The 21,228-nt window shown below is 37.6% G+C and overlaps 1 protein-coding gene across 4 annotated transcripts in view; it reads right to left on the bottom strand.

Annotated features, from left to right (window-relative positions):
* Positions 1-3,303: 3,303 nt before the first annotated feature.
* SMCO2 (single-pass membrane protein with coiled-coil domains 2) overlaps positions 3,304-21,228 on the bottom strand; it is a 33,552-nt gene continuing 15,627 nt past the window's right edge. For all 4 annotated transcript variants that reach the window (XM_043562462.1, XM_043562464.1, XM_043562463.1 and 1 more), the window contains 7 exons: positions 19,931-20,067; positions 18,570-18,719; positions 15,043-15,133; positions 10,875-10,931; positions 9,159-9,215; positions 7,923-8,098; positions 3,304-3,565 (listed from right to left, as the gene is read on the bottom strand). In XM_043562462.1, the coding sequence (XP_043418397.1) occupies positions 3,367-3,565; positions 7,923-8,098; positions 9,159-9,215; positions 10,875-10,931; positions 15,043-15,133; positions 18,570-18,719; positions 19,931-20,067 (867 nt within the window). In that variant the 3' untranslated portion in view covers positions 3,304-3,366. The remainder of the gene's footprint in view (positions 3,566-7,922; positions 8,099-9,158; positions 9,216-10,874; positions 10,932-15,042; positions 15,134-18,569; positions 18,720-19,930; positions 20,068-21,228) is intronic.

Raw genomic sequence — 21,228 nt, 5'->3', positions numbered from 1 at the left:
GCCAATACGCTGAGCAGCTGGGGAACAAGTGCTTGGATCCCCTTCAGAGCAGGGGGAGGGTGGAGATTAGGTGACCCTACCAAACACACAGCTGGCAGCAGATCATGACTCTAATGTAACTTCAAATCCAAATTTAAAGCTTCCTTCACTACAGCATAGCTGCCTTCACTAAAAAATAAACGACGTATGGAGATTCTGTGACCATTTATTTTCTGTCCTCCTACTCCAAAACCAAGATCATATTTGTAAAGTGATTCTGATGTTTTTGGTAAGTGATTGTGAGCATAGTGGTTGACTCAACTGAATGTGGCATCTAAAAGATCTGAAATAAAACCCAACCACACAAAGCAGTTAACTGAATTGCCACATATAGCCATTTATATCATCTTAATACTATGGCACTTTACTAAATGTTTTTCTCTCAGTGGAGTAGAACATTGTGACACCCAGCTTTCCAGCTTGAGATGTTGATAAATTGAAAATAAATTGATACGAAAATAGTATCATTCCCACCTTAAGGCTATTCATCCCCTAGTGAAAATTATTCCACCTTAGTTTAAATATTAATAAAGTACATCTTAGAAGTCAGTACAATATGAATTTATTCCTTAAAAGAATCTAGTTCCCTACATTATTTTCATCACTAATGTTACATGGTCATTGCAGCACTTTTGGCTTTACTTGAGCTAGTTAAACTCAATGCTTCTTTTTTTGGTTTTACACACAAATCAGCAGATACCGTATCCAGCAATGGGAATTTTCCTGAAGATTATCAAAAAACATACACCCAGTTCTGTATACCAATTGGTCTGAGTAGTCCCTTTATTTGAAAATAAATCTGTAACTTCTAGAAAAAAATCTGGCAGCATATTCTCTCACTATCACAAGACCTTTTGAATATATTACTCATTGTTCCCAGAGCTTTTGGATTTTTCCCTTTACTGTTTGTCCTGGAAATTTCCTCATCCATACCCTTGCCTTCTCCCTCCCCTAAAAAGGAGTCCCCTCTTGATTAACATTGTATGGGATCTCAGCCAAATTGGAATCCCAGGTAGCTTTTGCTCATAGCATAGTATGGTGGTTCTTAAACTTTGAGTCCTAAGACTTGTTAGGGGAATCTGTTAAAATGGAAGATATTAGAGATTCATCCTAGATCTAAAGATTTAGAATTTCTGGAGGTGACGCTCAGACAACTGTATAACTGAATGTTTCTTTGTGGAATTCCGTTCAGTATCACGGCCTGAAAAACACTCAGAAGTACATTTCACATTTCTAGACACTGATACGGTTTTCTGGGTGTAGAATATCAGGATGAAATTGGCATTTGGAGTCTATTCTTTTCTAACATTGTGCATATATATAATAGTCTATAGAAGAGGAAATAACAGGCTGGCTTTTGCTAGCAGTAATCCACTTGTATAATAAGGGCTATCAGAATAGAAACATTATAAATGTAAAGAATGGGGGCTGTTTGAAAAAAAATTGCTGTAGAAGAATTGGAAGGACCTGGTGATTTCTAGAATGTTAAAGCAAAAAGATAGCAAAGGAGTTGAAGGTATCATTGGGAGAATGGCTATGATGGAAATTATTGAACAAATATTAAATGTAGCACTTGATGAGGTGATAGGGAGACCACAAAGAGAAAAACACATAACTTAGATGATTTCAGTAGGTATTTCTTGAGTATCTATTGTGTGCACAGCATTGTCCTAAAGGCTACCAAGGCATGGTTCCCAAATTTGGCTTTGTATTATATTCAGCTGGGGAGATTTAAAAAAATAAAGTGCCTGGACTTCACATTAGCTCTACTGAATGTAAATATCTGGAGGTGGGATTGAAAATCTTCAATGTGTAAGGCTCCCCAAATGATTCTGATGCATTCAGTTAATGGACCAGTTATTTGAGAATCACTGTTCCAGAGACCACAAAAATGAGTGAGGCTGTGCTTTTTGAAAGGACCATATAAACTGGTTTGTTGAGTAATATACTCTAGCAAGTTTCCTTACTCTGCCTTATACTCATGGCTTCTAAGTTTTACTCAGATGTTTCTTTTCTCTGAAATGCCTTTTCCTCATCTCTGGCATGAAAATATTATCCATCTTTCAAGATCCGTTCAAGTGTGAGAATTGGGACCATATTCCCTATCACCACCCTTCCAACCCCACATCCATTGCACAACCCAGTGTCGTAGAACCCATCCTTACAATGTCTACTTCACCCCTCATCTCCTTTCCATCCTCGTCTCCCCATCCTTCACTCACCTGAACCACTGAATGGCCTTTTAACTCATCCCTCACATCCCTTCTGTTCTCCTAAAGCCAATGTGTTCTTTATGGTTCTATTAACCTTAAACAGTTCAATTATAACTGTTTTTCATATTGCAGATAAAGTTTATAATTTCCCCATTACCTACACAATTAGGGATAAAAACGCTCCAGTCGAGCATTCAAAACTTCTGTATCAATTAAAATTTCTTTTATCATAAGCAACAGAACCAACTCTAACAAACTTCAGCGGAAAAGGTATAGAGTAGTTCAAATAGTTAAAATAGAAGTTTCAAATCATTTGTCTTTTTTATATGATTCTTCTCAAAATTCTCATTCTCATTCTTATTTTATTTATTTTATTTTATTTTATTTTATTTTATTTTTTAAATAGGCTTCATACCCAGTGTGGAGCCCAATTCAGGACTTGAATTCATGACCCTGAGATCAAGACCAGAGCTGATATCGAGAGTCAGACACTTAACCAACTGAGCCATCCAGGCACCCCACAAAATTCTCATTCTTAGAGAATGTCTGATTCAATATATTCCCAACTGTTGTTAATAGAAAGAAAGGGGACACTGACTGGAAGACCACTATAATTATGCTCACTGGGTAAAGATAGTTCTTTCAAAGCAAAATTAGGGTCCTGTTACTAAAAGGAAAAATGAATGTTAGGAGCAAAACCAAGAAATATCCACTACTACCAAAATATGGCCCCGATCCAATTGAAGTAAAACTTATATTGATGAAGAAGAATTCTGTGTTTTCCTTTTTGGGGAATCAAAGGTCAAAATGGGGCAAATACCGAGGAAGCTAATACTGGATAGTCTCAGGTTCCCAGGGTTGGAGAGGCTAGGGGTTTGAAGTAAATGTTTAAACAACCTCTGGAATGATTCAAGAAGTAATTGTGAGTCATAAGGGTAAAGATAAACTGTTTTCATTTTTTCTGTCTGTGAGCAACCAATTTCCTTTTAACTATAATGTCCTTTGCTGAACATCCAATAGTATTTTTTGAAAAATATGTCAACCACCATAATACAAGAACAGCCAGAATTTTATTAAGGAGAAAGTCAGTAGGGTAACAGTAACTTCTATATCTTTAGGAGGGTAACAAGTCTTCCGCTTGCAAGTTCAAGAAAGGCCTGATGATCTCCCGTAGTTCCCACATTCTGCAGTGCCCAAGCATTGTGGGGAGCAGGCTTTCAAAGATAAACGTAGCATCAAAAAATAGTATGTAACATGAAAGTCCAGTGAAGGTGAGGACATAAAACATGATGAAAATCCTCAGTGCACGTTTCCTACAAGAAAAGAAGACATCTGTGTTAAGAACATTGTGCAGAAAACCACACTGATGTGATTCCTGGTTCCTCCACCCAGGTAGTTCTATTAACTGCAAGGAAATAACTGAACTTCTCTTGACCCCAGTTAACATCCACAAAAGAAGGAGCTTAGAATAAATAAGCACGTAAGTCCATCCTAGGACTAGAGCTGGAATTCTGAGGTTCTATAGCCACGAAACAATGAAACCCTGGATATTATGAGGTTCTCTCCTTCGAAATGGACCTCTCACACACTAGCAGATTATTGAGGTAAAGACCTCACTTGTGAGGTAAATGATGCCGATTTGGAGGGAAATAAAAGAACAGGCAGTTAGATTTTCCTGGTGATATAAAATACTAGTGACAAATGGAATCCAGCTCTATCACTAGTTTTGTCCTGGCACCTGACTTACCCTTTTGAAAGCAATAGAAGCTTTCACAAGTCTTTAAGGACTCCTCCTTCTAGGCTGTACCTACGATGTATTTTGTTTGCCTTTAGATCCTTGCGTTATTATTTTTTAATTATACATGCAATACTTGATTAAGGCAGAAGATCTGGCAGATCCAGAAAACACAAAGAAAGAAAGAAACGTCCCAGATAATCCAGTTACCTGTAGATAATTACCATCAACAATAAATTTCAGAAGAGAAAATCTAAAGCGCAGTTAAAGCCACCTATGGATCTAGTTTGTGATCCAACTCAGAGGATTCTGTAAACCTGAGCCAAAGTGCTTGGAATTATTGCCACTGGCTGCCTCTTGGTAGTTACACAAATGATTGCTTCTATTTCATACACTTATTAAAGAGCCAATGCTTTTATAATATACTCTAGTCAGAAGAGGCTGCTAAGATGAAGCAAAGATGCCCTTCCCTCAAGAAGCGCTAAGTATAGATTTGTTCTTTCTTATGAAAAGAAAAACAACTCACTACAAAAACATAGCTAGTAAATGAACACCATTCTTCCTAAATTCCAAACCAATAACCTTTGGAAGCACCAAACTGGTACATTTTCAAAGGAACACATTTTAACATTATTTTTTTTTAATGTTTATTTTTGAGAGAGAGAGAGAAAGAGCGCGGGAGCAAGTGAGGGAGGAGCAGAGGGAGAGGGGGACAGCTTCCCAAGCAGGCTCTGCACTGACAGCAGAGAGCCTGAGGTGGGGCTTGAACTCACAAATCGTGAGATCATGACCTGAGCTGAAGTTGGAGGCTGAACCAATTGAGCCTCCCAGGCACCCCTAACATTTTTTTTTTTTTTAAGAAAAAAACTGTTTTTCTGAATCACAGATAATTTGGAAAACAGAGAAATGAAGAAGTTATAATCTCATCACCCTAATATAAACAGCTAAGTTTTTTTTAGGGAGAGAGCACGAGTGGTAGAGGGGGAGAAAGAGAATCTTAAGCAGGCTCCATGCACAGCATGGAGCTCAATGCGGGGCTCAATCTCACGACCCTGAAGTCATGACCTGAGTCAAAATCAAGAGCTGGATGTTCAACTGACTGAGCCATGTAGGTGCCCCTATAATCAGCTAAGTTTTTTTCTGTTTTTTTCTTTTCTTTTCTTTTCTTTTTCTGTCTTTCTTTCTTTCTTTTTCTTTCTTAGTTTTTGTTTGTTTTGTTTTTTATTTGTTTTTCTTCTGGTTTAGAGTGTGTTCTTCCAGTTTTTTCTTTCCTTAAGTGAACACTCCAGGTGGGGTTAGTTTCAGATTTATTTCTTAACACTACTGAATGGTTTGATTTTTATTTGCAAGTCAATATAACAAAATATTTTTCAGATTTTCTATCAGTAAACAACTAAAAGAACATGTGTAATGTTTGTTTTTTAAAAGTTCAGACACTTTTCTGAACTAATCATAGCTACTAATTCAAAATCATTTTTTTTCGTATCATCGGTACGGAAACAAATATTAGTGTCATTAAATATTTTATTCACTTTGAATTTATGTTCTTTAAAGAATAAAAACATTCCTTTGACTTTTTAATACTGTTTATTTATTCATTTTTATATATTTTTCAAGACTTGCCATGCATAAAACCTTTATTCTTTTAAAAAATGCTCGTATTGTTAGTGGAAGGTCTATAAGAGAACTGAGGATACCAGGAAGACGTCCCCCCGAGCCTAAAAATAGCAAAATTGATACCTAAACCTTCTCAAAAATATGATGTATAAATATGCTTCAATGGAGCCAGTATGTTTCCAGTTCATAGACAAGAAATTGGTCAAAGTCTTAAGCAATCTTAACTAGAATGTAATGACGTGATGAAAGATGGGCAACTCAACTGAACTGTAATCTGCCCATTTAATGCAAGCAAGTGATGATAAAAAGACATTTACTTATTTGTTTTTTTGAGATATAATTTGCATGCCATAAAATTTACCCTTGAAAGTGTATACTTCAGTGGCTTTTAGTTTATTCACAGGGTTGTACAACCATCACCACTATCTAATTCCAGGAAATTTTCATCACCCCAAAAAGAATGTACCCATGAACAGCCCCTCCCTATTTTCCACTCCTTTAAAGCCTGGCAACTATTCATTTACTTCCTGCCTACATGGATTTTCCTATGTTGAACATTTCGCAGGAATGAAATCATATAATATGTGGCCTTTTGTGTCTGACTTCTTTCACTTAGCATAATGTTTTCAAGGGTCATCAATGTTGTAGCATGTATTAGTCCTTTGTTCCTTTTTTGTGTATGAACAATACTCCATCATATGGATATGCCACATTTTGTTTACCTACTCATCAGTTAATGGATATTTGTATTGTTTCTACTTTTTAGCTATTATGAATAATGCTGCTGTGAACATTCATGTACAAGTTTTTGTGTGGACATACAGTTCTTCTGGGTGCATACCTAGGAGTGGGTCAGATGATAGCTCTATATTTAATATTTTCAGAAACAGCCGAATTGTTTTCCAAAGTGACTGCACCATTTTGCAATCCCATTAGTAATGTCTGAGGGTTCTAATTTCTCCACATCCTCTCCAATGCTGTTCTTTTGATTATAGTTATCTTAGAGATGTAAAGTGGTATCACGTGATTTTGATTTGAGTTTCTCTAATAACCGATGGTGTTGAATATCTTTTCTTGTGCTTTTTGGCCATTTGTATACCTTATTTGAAGAAATGTCTGTTCAAGTCCTTTGCTCATTTAAAATATTAGGTTGTTTCTCTTTTTGTTGTTGAGTTATAAGAGTTCTTTATATATTCTGGATACTAAATCCTTAATTTCCAAGGTTCTGAACAAGTTGATTCTATTTTTTTTCAAGCTGTCTCATTGATTTTATGGAGGAGGAAATTTTCTGGGGTCTTTACTCCACTATTTTCATTGACATCACTCCTCACTTACTTAGTAATTTAATATCTGTTAAGCCTGGTGAAGATGTTTTATATTCCATGTCTCAAAATGACTAAAATCTCTAACTTCAGCTCATGAATTACTAGGAGGAGACAGATTTAAAATAATGTAATTGCATGGGACACCTGGGTGGCACAGTCGGTTGAGCGTCTGACTCTTGATTTGGCTCAGGTCATGATCTCAAAGTTCGTGAGATTGAGCCCTGCATCGGGCTCTGCACTAACAGCATGGAGCCTGTTTGGGATTCTCTCTCCCCCTCTCTCTCTGCCCCTCTCCCACTTACGCTCTCTCGCTCTCTCTCAAAATAAATAAATAAGCATTTAAAAATAATAAAGTAAGTAAAATAAAAATAAAAATAAAAACGATAATGTAATTGCAATGATATACTGGGGGTTCTGTGTCAGGATTATGTGCAAGGTATAGTGTATGCGCAAGACAGGTTGCTGAACATCTACTTGGATTGGTAGTTGGGGATAAAGAATCAGACAAGTTTTCTTACAGGAGTGCACTGCTCCAGGTATATATGATGTGTGGCATCTTCAGAAAGGGATCCAAAGAGTCAGATTTGCTAGTATGTATATCTTTAATACCATACAAGGGAGAAGCCTCTTGTGTGATGAACAAAGGTTTTCAAGTCTGCCTGGCAGGTATGTTCCTTTGGTGGGGGAGGCTGCATCATACCTTGCAGACAACGTCCTAAGATTTATGTATACATATTTACCTAAAGCAATAATAAAGAAATATATACTTGTATTTTTAGATCTAATGCAATAGATCTATATCTAAAAATGATACAAAAAACTCCAATAAACACTACAACTCCAATAAACAAATAGACAAGTAGAACAAGAATAGATAATTTATAAATGAAGATAAAACAAATTTTTAGTCAACCCTTGCAACAACTCATCATACTATGGTTCATACATTTGGGGGCCTTTGTCCAGCCCCAAAGGCCCCTTTCTCTGACTTACCACATTGTAATGCCAGAAGGAGCATTCTCCCCTAAAGGGGGGGATGGAGCCTGAGGATGCAGAGGTTCTCTTTCTTCCACTCCCATTTCTTCAGGACTCTGAGAGTCTGTTTTCCCTTCTTGCTTTTGGTACATCCCCAGCTTTGTATTCAGCAGAGTCATGTCTTTGTAAAAGTTCTGGAAAAAAATAGCAATCAACTCTCATTTAAAACAATGATCTTAGAGGTCTGCTAGTCTCATTGTAGATGCAGCATGCTTTTCCTCCAGAATACTTCAGGAGCCCACACTGCCAATCCCATATGAGTCACGTGAGGAAATCGTTGGCAGGTGCACACCCACCTAATGGAAAGAGACTTACACATTCACAAAATAAGGTAGCAGCACCACAGTAGAAAATTAAACGAAACCCACATGCTAATCTTTAACTACTGGATTATTCATGTAGGAAGATAATTATCCTTGTATTGAATTCATCTGTTCAATTTGTTCATCTATGCAAAACATATTAAGCGACTCCTACTAGGCACCATTCTAGGATTCTGTGGTTAACAAAATAGATAAGGAATATGCATTCTATTACATGTGCATTTTTAAACCAAATGGATAACGAATTGCATGCATGTTTATAGGGGCTGGGAGACAAGCAATAAACAACAAAACATAATATCTAATATATACACACACACACACACACACACACATACATTAGACATTATAGACTCTGATACATGCTAAAGAGAAAATAAATAAGGTGATGAGACAGAGTAGCCAAGGTTTGTTGGTGGGACATCTACTCTAGAGGTGGGACGATTAGGCATCTCTGAACAAGTGACAGGTTGACTCAGTCATTCATTGCTTCTTTTACGCATTCCTGTTTATCTCAAGATCTTGTGGGAGAGGTTCAGATATAGAAGCACTTTTCTGGCTAGGGGAGTTTAGGGGAGGTCTGGAGGAGGAGATGACATTTGAGCTGAGCCTTGAAAAATGCATAATTTGTCGACCTGGAGGATAAGCTCCAAATGGAGGAGATGTAGAAGCAGCACAGGGCTGTGAGGTCTGGGGAGTACACCAGACCTGTGAGGTGTCCCATTGGCCCAAAGAAGAAGCCCAGGAAAGGGAGGAAAAAGTGATCAGGAAAGACAAAGAGTATGTGGCACAATCTCAACTTCTAGAGAAAGAATCATCCCTATAGTTAGATTTTATCATTATTTCAACTTGCATAACTGTGAAATCTTACCTTTATTCTTGCAATGAGTTTCTCCTTTAATGCATGAGCTTCATTACAAGCATCTTCCTGAAAAGACATGCACAATTCTGGGTGAAATGGAAATTAGATTTTTCTGGTTTATACCATAAAACGTCACTCATTTTGACACCACTTAGTCGTAAAGCGGCTTCTTTGAAACTTGCTTTTACTCAATAAAATCCTTCCTCTTACAGCAAATTCATAGTATAATCATGATAAATTGCAGGAGGAATAACCAAAAGATTAGCATAGTTATTTTTAATATTTTAGAAGTATAAATTTATACAATAGCAGCTTATTATAAATCTTTTTCTCTATTCATTATTCTTTCTTTGTGCCTTAAAATACTTCCAAGGCACTAATTAGAGAAACGTAGTATGTTTCAGAGAAAAAAAAGAAAATTGCATTTCCTTTAAATATCTTAAAATTTATAATATACGAGTACCTGTTCTCACTATATTAATTTGCATATTTTGACTTTATAGTTTAGCAAAAGAGCTGTCCACAAAAAATGTCTGATTCTTCTTTTCATCCTGTCTCCTACAGGTCGTTAGAGACAACATATGGTTTTGGTTGGTTCCTATCAGTAAGTTCAAGAGACAGGCTGAAAGCAAACCTTCTAAGACATGAATCCCAATCATACATATGTCGGGAGTAAATAACTCTTTAACAGGTTTTTAATTAATAATTCTATAATAGACTTGCAGGAGATTTTGAAAGGCAGAGCTATAGTAGGAAGAACAGTGTTCTGGGATTCAAGGAAGATGGGTGCTAGAGGTGCCATTTCCAGAAATTTTGCTTAAGTACTTGCACAAGCAAGCAAAGATACAGATTTTCTGAGGCAAAGTTTATAATAGCAAACATTTATTATAAGGCCCCAAATATCCAATAAAATAAATGTTATAAATCCCAAAATCAAATTGCGCATTATATAGACAGTGAAAAGGTAAAAATGACATCTAGTGGCATAGAAAGTTGCTGAAGAAAAATGGTAAGTGAAAAACAGCCAACTTGCAAAACTATATATAATATAATCTGATTACAATTGCAACAACATGTAGATACATGTATACAAAAATTTGGAAGAACATAAATATGCTAAAATGTTCACTGTGTTTATCTTTGAGGGAGTGGGATTATTTTTCATTTTTAAAAAATGTTTATTTACTTTTGGGAGAAAGAGAGAGAGAGAGAGCAGAGGAGGGGCAGAGAGAGAAAGAGGGAGATACAGAATCTGAAACGGGCTCCAGGCTCTGAGCTGTCAGCACAGAGCCCGATGTGGGGCTCACGAGCTGTGAGATCATGACCTGAGCCGAAGTCGGACACTTAACTGACTGAGCCACCTAGGCTCCCCTATTTTTCATTTTTTATATGAAATAGTTCTAAATTTTAATTATTAAAATAAGCATGCCCTACTTTTGTTAGAAAAAAATACATATACTTTTTTTTTTTTTTTTTTAATGGGAGAGCAAGAACAAGACTGGTCTTTTCATCTGGGAATGTGGGCAGATCACGTCATGTTTTTGAATTATGCTGTTCTCTTCTGAACATGAGAGTAAAGGCTACAAGACAGTTCCATTCTAGGTCTAAAATGCTGAGTCTGTCTTTCATCGAAATTTGGATTCCATTCACCAAAATTCTCTAAATCTGAGATTGTCTTTGAAGAACTGTTTTTCTTCCTTAATTGTAATGCCATTTTATCATTACCTGGACACATTTGTTATCCATTTCTTCTAATTGCTTCTTAATTTCCATGATCTTCTCCTTTAAAACAAAAGGGCATAAATCAAAAGTTGTAATGAATGATATGTGGAACTGAAACAAAATGAAGACGATTTTTGGAAGAAAGCTCATTCATGGTCAAAAATTTTGAGACTTAAGAGCAACTGTTTTTTCAGTACTTTTCTGAGTTCTGATCTCCAAAATCAACATTAAGTCAAATCAACACGATTGAGTTGGCCACATCCTATGTAAGTGGCCCTTGGGCTAGGCATTGTGTTGATTAGATACATGGAATGAATATTTACCTTCAAACAGCTTCTGGAGAATGTATAGTCTATACCCCCCCTTTTTTTTTACCAAGCTCATTCATCACCAACCCCTGAATTGTATGACTTAATTATTTAGAAAGGAGCTGTGATATTACAATCGCGTTTTACTTGGTATCCTGGTTTATTTATATAATGAATATCTTTTGCACAGTACTTATCTGAGATAATTGTATCAAAGAGAAAAGATAGGAGTCAATCTTCGAATGAAAGTTTAGATGTTGACCTGGAGATTTCAGAAAGCTTTGTGGATTTAGGGGTTAAATATCAGGCAACACCCAAAGGCTACCCCAAAGTCCTTTCTTCACTGTAAAGGTCTTTAAATTTGTTTCTGCTGTGTGTGTGTGTGTGTGTGTGTGTGTGTGTGTGTGTGTGTGAGTTTTAAGTGTGTTTTAAGTGATTTTACCAATCTTTCCCTCCTGCCTTCATGCCTTTCTGAGCCATTCCATTTCTTCATGAGATATAAATGAGCCAATACATGTGATATTATTTTAACTTTATTAACGCATTTCTCCTTTAATTTGTCCACACTTTGCTTGACTGCTTTTTCTATATTTCTAACAATCTTCACTTTCTCTTCACCAGAGTAAACCTATAGCCATTCCTACTGATTTTGCTTCTGTGGTAATTATATTTAAAGTTTCTTATTCATTACACAGCCTTTCCCATCACTGTTTAGACTTATTGAGGACAGACTTTGTGCCCATTTTTATTTTTATTTTTATTTATTCTTAATTTTTTTAATGTTTATTCATTTTTGAGACAATGTGAGAGACAGAGTGCAAGAGGCGGAGGGGCAGACAGAGGGAGACACAGAATCTGAAGTGGGCTCCAGGCTCTGAGCTGTCAGCACAGAGCCTGATGCGGGGCTCGAACCCACGAACTGCAAGATCATGACCTGAGCCGAAGTTAGACACTTAACCAACTGAGCCACTCAGGCACCCCCATTTTTATTTATTTATTTTAAACAGTTATTTTTTTAAGTTTATTTATTTATTTTTGAGAGAAAGAAAGTGCAAGTGGGGAAGAGGCAGAGAGAGAGGGAGAGAATCCCAAGCAGGCTCCACACCATCAGCACAGAATTTGATGCTCAAGTTGGGGCTCAAACCCATGAACTGTGAGATCATGACCCAAGCCCAAGTCTGTCACTTAATGACTGAGCCCTTCAGGCACCCCCCTGGCATCAATTTTTTTTTAATTTTTTTTTTAACGTTTATTTATTTTTGAGACAGAGAGAGACAGAGCATGAACAGGAGAGGGTCAGAGAGAGGGAGACACAGAATCTGAAACAGCCTCCAGGCTCTGAGCCGTCAGCACAGAGCCTGACGCGGGGCTTGAACTCACGGATCGCGAGATCCTGACCTGAGCTGAAGTCGGACGCTCAACCGACTGAGCCACCCAGGTACCCCCTGGCATCCATTTTTAAAAGCCACGTGCATTGGGGTGTAATTTACATGCAGCAAAACTCACTTTTTAAAAGTGTACAGGGATGCCTGGGTTAATTAGTCAGTTAAGTGACCTACCGACTCTCAGTTTTGGCTTAGGTCATGATCTCACCATTCGTGGGTTCGAGCCCCACATGAGACTCTATGTTAACAGCATGCGGACTGCTTGGATTTTCTCTCTCTCTTTTTCTCTGCTCCCACTCTGCTTGTGCTCTCTCTCTCTCTCTCAAAATAAATAAATACACTTTAAAATAAAAAAATAAAAGTGTATAGTTCATGGGGACACCTGAGTCGCTCAGTCAGTTAAGCATATGACTCTTGATTTCCACTCAGGTCATGATCTCATGGTTTGTGAGATCAAGCCCCGCATCAGGCTCCACACTATTAGTGTGGAGCCTGCTTGGGATTCTCTCTCCCTCACTCTCTGCCCCTCCTCCACTCATGCTTACTGTCTCTTGCATTCTCTCTCTGTCTCTTTCAAAATAAATAAATAAAATAAAAAATGAAAAATACATATGTAAAATAAAATGAAAATAAAAGTCTACAGTTCTATGAATTTTGACATAATCATCAGCACAAGATACAAAATATTTCCATCACACCTCAAATTTCCTTGTGCCCCTTTATCAATTCCCTTCTCCCTTTCCCCACACAACCTCAGCAACCACAAGTCTCTTTTCTGTTCCTATAGTTTTGCCTTTTTCAGAATGTGATGCAGGTGGAATCATGAACTATGTAGTCCTCTGGATCTGGTTTCTTTCACTCAGCAGAATGCATTTGAGATTCATTCATGTTGTTGAATGAGTAAGAAGTCCAGCCCTTTTTATTGCTGAGTAGTAGTCTATCATAGCACATGTGCCACAGTTTATCCACATACCAGTTGGTGGTTAGTGGAGTGATTATAGTTTTTAAGTCGTGCCTGTTTTTTTTTTTTTTAAGTGCGTACAAAGCTGTGCATCTCCTGTATAGAAAATCTCCCTATCTATTTGTCATGCCTTCCCTTTTCATAATTATTCCAAGCCTCTGTTGGTTTGTTTTCAAATCTCCCTTTCATTTATTTTTGTTCTCTTCTATCTTTCTCATCATTCTTTTAATATCTACCCCACCCTATCCCTACCTCCTGCTGAAATTCACATCCCTGTAACACAGCTGACTTTGGAGCAAATTTCCCAAGGCAGAATATTTCTTGGCCCTTGTCCCCTTCCCTTTTTTCATAGTTTGCGATTTCCAAAGCCCAAGGATAGTGGAAAAAAAACCTTAACTTTTCAACTAGCTCAAAATGAGATTGCTACTTCAAAGTAGTGGACTAAATCATGGTTGAAAGTAGTTTTTTCCCCTGGCATTAATCTATGCTATCTATAGATGGCTTTTAATATGTGAGGGGTCTAAATAAACATTACCTTCCTACAATAAGAGAGATATTTCATCTTTATTTTCTCCAAAATCCACTTCTTGTAAGCTTTTTGGCTTAAGCTAAAGCAGAGGCTGGCGATTTCAATAAAAGGAAGTAGCTAGACACAGATTTTTTTCCTTTCTTAGAGAATGTTTTTCAAAGGCACGAAGTTTAGAAATACTATCGGCCAGGGCTCTGAGGTCTAATTCTTATCCAAAGTTGGTTACTACCTTTCTAACATTCTATGACTCTTTAAAAAGGGGAAATTAAACCTTTCTCAGAAAAGAGTCTCTAAGAAATGCAAGGCAGGAAAACAATAGAAAAGCTGGAGATCATGAAAACCAACACAAGAACTCTTCAGGAAAGCATCAGAGATGAACACGAATATATCTCTTTCATTTTAAAGATGCAGTTACTCACAAATACTTAATTCCTGGGTGTCTTCTCTAAACTGTTAGGTGCTGGGATGCAAAGATTAAGGAAGAGAAGTCTTCCCTTAAGGCACTCATCATGTCTTCACATGGCATCCAGATATAAGCCTATCTAACTGAATTTCCAGATAGTATTAAAAAGTCTAGCCTTTTGGGGGGCACCTGGGTAGCTCAGTCAGTTGAGCGTCCAACTTCAGCTCAGGTCATGATCTCGAGTCTGTGGGTTCAAGCCCTGCGTTCAGCTCTGTGCTGACGGCTCAGAGCCTAGAGCCTGCTTTGGATTCTGTGTGTCCTTCTGTCTCTCTCTCTGCCCTTTCCCTGCTCGTGTTCTGTCTCTCAAAAAAATAAAATAACTTAAAAAATAAGTCTAGCCTTTTTGTGTCTTCAGAGGATAAAACTGGCAGTACCCACATGAACTGACCACCAGAGAGCATTTCTCCTTGTGACAAAAGACAGGTTTTAATTCTTCTTACGACCTGTTAAACAATAGGAGGGGTGGGAAGAGGTGACAGATTCCCCAGAGCCTCCCAGATCGTCTCTTCCAAGCCTCCCACTTACCTCAATGTTTGCCCCCTTATCAGGGTCAAAGTCCTTTTGTGACTCCAGCTTTTCAATGTGGCCCTCCAGGGACACCACCTCATTTAATAAGCTGCAGACAGACCAAGAGATGGACTAAGTCACATGGGCTAAGAAAAATCACCCAAGAGACAATCTTTTTTGATCTTTCAAGAATGAAATCCTCTTCTTACTTCAGAGGACTCTTGGGTAGTGGCTGTGTTGGAACGAATGTCACAAATACAATGCAAGAAAGTAAAAAACACGAAATAATCAAGAGAGCAGTACAGAAATGTAAGGCCTAATTGGATACAGGAGCAGAAAATTTATTTTTTTTTATTTTTATTTTTTAATTTTTTTAACGTTTATTTATTTTTGAGACAGAGAGAGACAGAGCATGAACAGGGGAGGGGCAGAGAGAGAGGGAGACACAGAATCGGAAGCAGGCTCCAGGCTCTGAGCCATCAGCCCAGAGCCTGACGCAGGGCTCGAACTCACAGACCTCGAGATCGTGACCTGAGCTGAAGTCTGACGCTCAACCGACTGAGCCACCCAGGCACCCCAGGAGCAGAAAATTTAAATGATTAAAATGGAAGCTTACCTAATCTCTAGAAAAAACAAACACAAAAAAATCCTTGGGAGGTAGGACTAGGCAAAGCTTTCTTCCACTTGACATCTATAAAAGGGAACACTGATAAACTGGGCCTCATCAAAATTTAAAGCTTTTGTTTGGCCAAAGACTCTGTAAGTGGATTTGCTTGTCACATACCCTAGATCTTACATGTAGAAAATATGAAAACTTCTCAACACTCAGCATTAAAGAAGCAAACTATCCAATGAAGAAATGAACAAAACACATGCGCAGACATTTCCCTAAGGAGATACACAGATGGCAAATAAACACATGAAAGGATGCGCAGCACCTTTAGCCGTGAGAGAAATTCAAATCAAGGCTACAATGACATAGTACTACAAACTTATCAGAATGGCTAAGATGTAATATAGTGATAATGCCAAATGCTAGTGAGCTTCTGGAGAAATTGGGTCACCCGTACGTTGATGGCGGGAATGTAAAATGGACAGTCATTCCAGAAAATAGCTTGGCGGTGCCTGTCAAAACTGAAAACAGACTTACCATATGACCCAGCAATTTCATTCTTGGGCAATTATCCCAGAAAAATAAACACTTATTTTCACACAGGAAGTTGTACATGAATGTCCAAAGTAGCTTTATTCATAATAGCCCCAAACTAGGAATTACACACTTGTTCTCTGATGGGTGAATGGTTAACCAAACTCTCTCTCTGTCTCTGTCTCTGTGTCTGTCTCTGTCTCTGTCTCTGTCTCTGTTTCTCTCTCTCTCCATACCGTGGAATACTACTGAGCAACAAAAGGAGGGGAACTATTCATACAGGCAGCAACTTGGATGATCCTCAAAAAAATTATGCTGAGTGAAAAAAATTTATAATGCATGATTTGATGTATATAACATTGATGAAATAGCATAATTATAGACATGTGGAAATGATCTGTCATAGCTGGGTATTAGCGGTGGGTGGGAAGGAATCGCTGTGGCTATAAAGGAGTCTTGTGCAATGGTACAGCTGAGAATCTTGATGTGGTGGTGGCTATGGAAGGCTGCCCATATGATAAAATTGCACAGAACTATACACACACTCGCACACACAAATGAGAATACATATAACTGGTGAAATCTGTATAGGCTCTGTTTATAGTCCCAAGGTCAGTTTCTTGGTTTTGCTGGTATACTAAAGTTGGACAAAATGTTACCATTTGGAAAGGCTGAGGGGAAATGAAATGGGCAAATTCCTTGAAAGATACAACCTACCGCTAATATATACTGGAGAGCTCAGTAGCTGGAGGAGTCCTGTATATCATTAAATAAATTAAATTTATAGTTAAAAATCTTACTGTAATGAAATATCCAAGCAATATGGCTTCACTGGTAAATTCAATCAAACATGTAAGGAAGAAATTGTGCCAGTTCTACACAAATTCATCCAGAAAATATCCCAGTTTTTTCTGGGATGTTTCTTTCATTACAAGAAAGAAAAACCGAGGCCAATATCTCTCATTAATATGCATTCAAAAGTTCTATTTTAGTAAACAGAATCCAACAACATATAAAAAGAATAATATATTATGACCAGGTGGGATTTATTCTGGCAACTCAAGGCTGGCTCAGCATTCAAACATCATTCATTATAATTTGCCATATCAGGAGACTATAAACAAACAAAAAACAAATAACATGATCACTCATAGATGCGGCAAAAGCTATTGGAAAAATTTAGTACCGTTCCTGATTTTAAAAACATCTCAGTAAACTAAGAATAGAAAACACCTTCCCAATCTCAAAAACAAAACAAAGCAAAACAAAACCATCAAGAGAGCTAACAACACACCTCATGCTTTTTCTGTGGGATAGAGAACAAGGTAAGTATGTCCAGTGTCTCCTGTCATTCCTCCTATTCAATATCATACTAGAAGTTCTGGCCAATCCAATAAAGTAGCAAAAGGAAGTAAAAGGTATGCAGATTGGAAAGGAAGATATAAAGCTCTATTTGCGGATGACATGATTATCTATGTGGAAAATCCCAAATAATCTACAAAACTACTGGAGTTAACAAATGAGTTTAGCAAGGTCACAAGACACAAGACCAATATACAAAAACCAATTGTATTTCTATATCTTCACAATTAATAATTAGAAATTGAAAAATTTCAAGTAACTTATAATGGCACCAAAAGCATGAAATACTTAGGCCTAAATGTAACAAAATATGATCTCTGTACCCTGAACACTATACAACACTGATGGAAGGAATACCTTTGACTCCAAAGCCCAATCTCTTTATACCAGTGACTAGATAAATAACAATTAGTCTCATCACTTCTGTTCCAGCTTAAAACTTTCCAGTTAAATTCAGATATATGTTAACAACTATACTTTTTAATATATTTTTTTTCATGTTATGTTAGTTGGATCCCTTTGGACAACACTGGCTAAAGCTGGTTATTGGGGACTTGAAGACCTCCCTTTGGTGACTATTAACACAGCTCCAAAAAAAGAGCTTATGAAGGAAGTTCTTTCTTTGAGAGAAGAGAGAGCAAAGATGCAGATAACTGTGATTCAGGCTTTGAGATTTTTGTGGCATTGACCTCTAAACATAAGACTTGGCACTTCCTATTCTGAAGACTTTGTAAAAGATCTTACTACCTTAAAGCCAGAGTTTCTGAAGCTATGAAAATTTTCACTATTTTCTGGCCAAACCCAACACCCTAAGATTACCTCTTCACTGTGAGGGGCGCCTGGGTGTTTCAGTCGGTTAAGCATCCAGCTTCAGTTCAGGTCATGATCTCATGTTCGTGGGTTCGAGCCCCACATCTGTTTCTGTGCTGACAGCTCTGTGCTTTGGATTCTGTGTCTCCCTCTCTCTCTGCGCCTCCCCTACTCATGTTCTGTCTTTCAAAAATAAATAAATATTAAAAAGAAAATTTTAAATTACCTCTTCACTGTGTTTTCTGTTAGGTTTATTTTTTGCATAATATTGTTCATTTTCTCCATCCAGTCTATGTGATCAGCTCCAAGTTCTCTCACTTGTAAACCCATCTGTATATTCCAGTGGTTTAGCTGGAAGAGCGTGTTTTCCTGACTCCTGCAGAAATATTATTATGGTCAGTTTTAAGGCAGAAAAATTCTTCCCTTGAATGGCAAGTTAGAATGCCGATTCTTTTTCTGTCACCAGAATGGGCCAGGTAGGCAGTTAGGCCTCAAGAAAGCATTTATATGATAGCCATTTAGATTGTCATAAGGCTAGAGGAAATAAAATGCATTTTACATTTAGTAAAAAAAAAAATGATGTATTTTTTACATTTCCCTGTATGGAATGAATGTTAAGTATTACACTCCCCTAATGAATGTTAGAGTAGTGATTGCATCTTGTTGGAAGAGGAGAGCTATAAAGGTTCTACAAGGCCTTAACAATACATTTCTATTGATAATTATGATGCTTTTCATATCTAGAGAATTATCTGAGAGTGACAAGATATGTATTAATTCCAGGCTCCAAAGAAGAGGTTGCAAAGAGAACCCCATGGCTCTGCCTACATCTCTAGAAATGTCCTTACTGTGCATCCTTACTGGAATGTGTAGGTAGTTCCTGGGGCACGTGAGTGTTTAAGGTTTAAGACATGTATGGATTTTAAATCTTCCAGTCTTTCCCTAAGTTGTCTGCTAAATTTCATTTTCTTTGCCACAAAATACTATTTTTTTTTCTTTTTTAAATCGAAGTATGATTAACACACAGTGTTAGATTAGTTTCAAGTGTACAATATAACGAAACAAGGATTTTATATATTCCTCAGTGCTCATCACAGTAAATGTACACTTTAATCTCCTTTGTCTATTTTACCCATCCCTCCCCCACCCTCCTCTGCCCCTCACCCCCTGCCCACTTCTCTTCTGGCAACCATCAGTTTATTCTCTGTACTTAAGAGTCTGGATTTTTATTTGTCTTTTTAAAAAATATTTTATTTTTGAGAGAGAGAGTACCATTGGGGAGGGGCAGAGAGAGAGGGGGACAGAGGATCCGAAGCAGGCTGCACGCCCGACAGCAGAGAGGCTTACGCAGGGCTTGAACTCATGAACTGGGGGATCCTGACCTGAGCCTAAGTCAGAAGCTCGGCCAACTGAGCCACCCAAGCTCCCCTGTTTGTCTTGTTTGTTTCTTTATTTGTTTGCTTGTTTCTTAAATTTTACATATGAGCGAAACCATATGATATTTGTCTTTCTCTGACTGACATACTCACATAGCATTATACCCACAAAGTATTATCAAGAATCCCTCTTTCTTGTTTCAAGGCTTACAGTTCAGGGATGCTCTCCTCTGAAAACTGCAAAGATGTGGGCACTTGAGGATCCTCATGTTGAACCTGATTTGTTTCTTGCTCATCCTGCTCGTTCTGCAGGTCCTGGTGATGCTCAGCACCCAGCTCCGGCATATTCTGATAAAGATTATGAAAGAAGCAAAGCAGAAAAAAAAAGGGGGGTGTTATCACAAGAGGTGATGGCCTTCTTAGCCTACTCATGCCCCTTTCTCTGGGGACAAGCACATAGCCCTCTGTGAGGCTGGAGCCTTCTAATGCATTTATAAAATAAGCAGACATGCCCTCTTGCTCCATTGACAGAGGAAGGCTGCAGCAGGGACGCAGAGAACATTAGGGTCCAGATGCAGGACTCTTTTCAGTGCTGACGGGTAACAGAATTCCACCTGATCATGGGCTCTAGCACTCCACTCAACATACTGGTTTCCAAAAAAAGTCAGTATCAGGGAAAAATAAAAGGGGGTGGGACTGTTTTATGTTAAGAGAGTCTAAAGAGATAAAACAACTGAATGCATTGCATAGCTCTTGTTTAGATGCTGATTTTAAAAGTGTAGGCATTTTCTGGGTTTTGGCACCAAAAATGAATGGATGCCTGACTGACTGACTGAATGAATGAATAAATACATAAATAAATAAATAAGCAAATAAACAAACAAATAAATAAAAGTACGGGCATTCGAGGGCCAATTGAAAAAATTACAATGTTCAGAGAATTGAGGATATTAGGTTATATCATGTAATTATTGCTGTTTTCCTGATGTGATGATGGAATCTTGGTTATGCAGAAGACAGTCTTTATTTTTAGAGATGCTGACTGAAATAAACAAGGGTAAAGTCTTATGCTGTCTTTGACCTACTTTTAAAAAGGATCAAAAAATTCCATCTATTTACATATATAAAGATAAAACAGGGGTGCCTGGGTGGCTTAGTAGTTGAGCATCTGACCCTTGATTTTGGCTCAGGTCATGATCCCAGGGTTGTGGGATTGAGCCCCTGCTTTTAGCTCTGTACTGAGAATGGAGCCTGCTTGGGATTCTCCCTTTCTCTCTCTCTCTCTCTCCCTCCTCCCTTTCTCCTGCTCGCATTCTTTCTCTCTCTAAAATAAAATAAAATAAAATAAAATAAAATAAAATAAAAAGATAAAGCAAATGTGACAAATGCTAACAATTTCAAAATCTAAGTGGGAGTATATGATTTATCCTTGTATATCTTTAAGTTTTCATTTTATTTAAAATTTTTCATAATAAGGAGTTATAAGGGGGGAAAAGCCTACTCTATCAG

This window comes from Prionailurus bengalensis, chromosome B4 (genome assembly GCF_016509475.1).
Source record: "Prionailurus bengalensis isolate Pbe53 chromosome B4, Fcat_Pben_1.1_paternal_pri, whole genome shotgun sequence".
Lineage (NCBI taxonomy): Eukaryota > Metazoa > Chordata > Mammalia > Carnivora > Felidae > Prionailurus > Prionailurus bengalensis.
The sequence above is the reverse complement of the archived record's forward strand: the minus strand, read 5'-3'. Positions and strand labels throughout refer to the sequence as shown.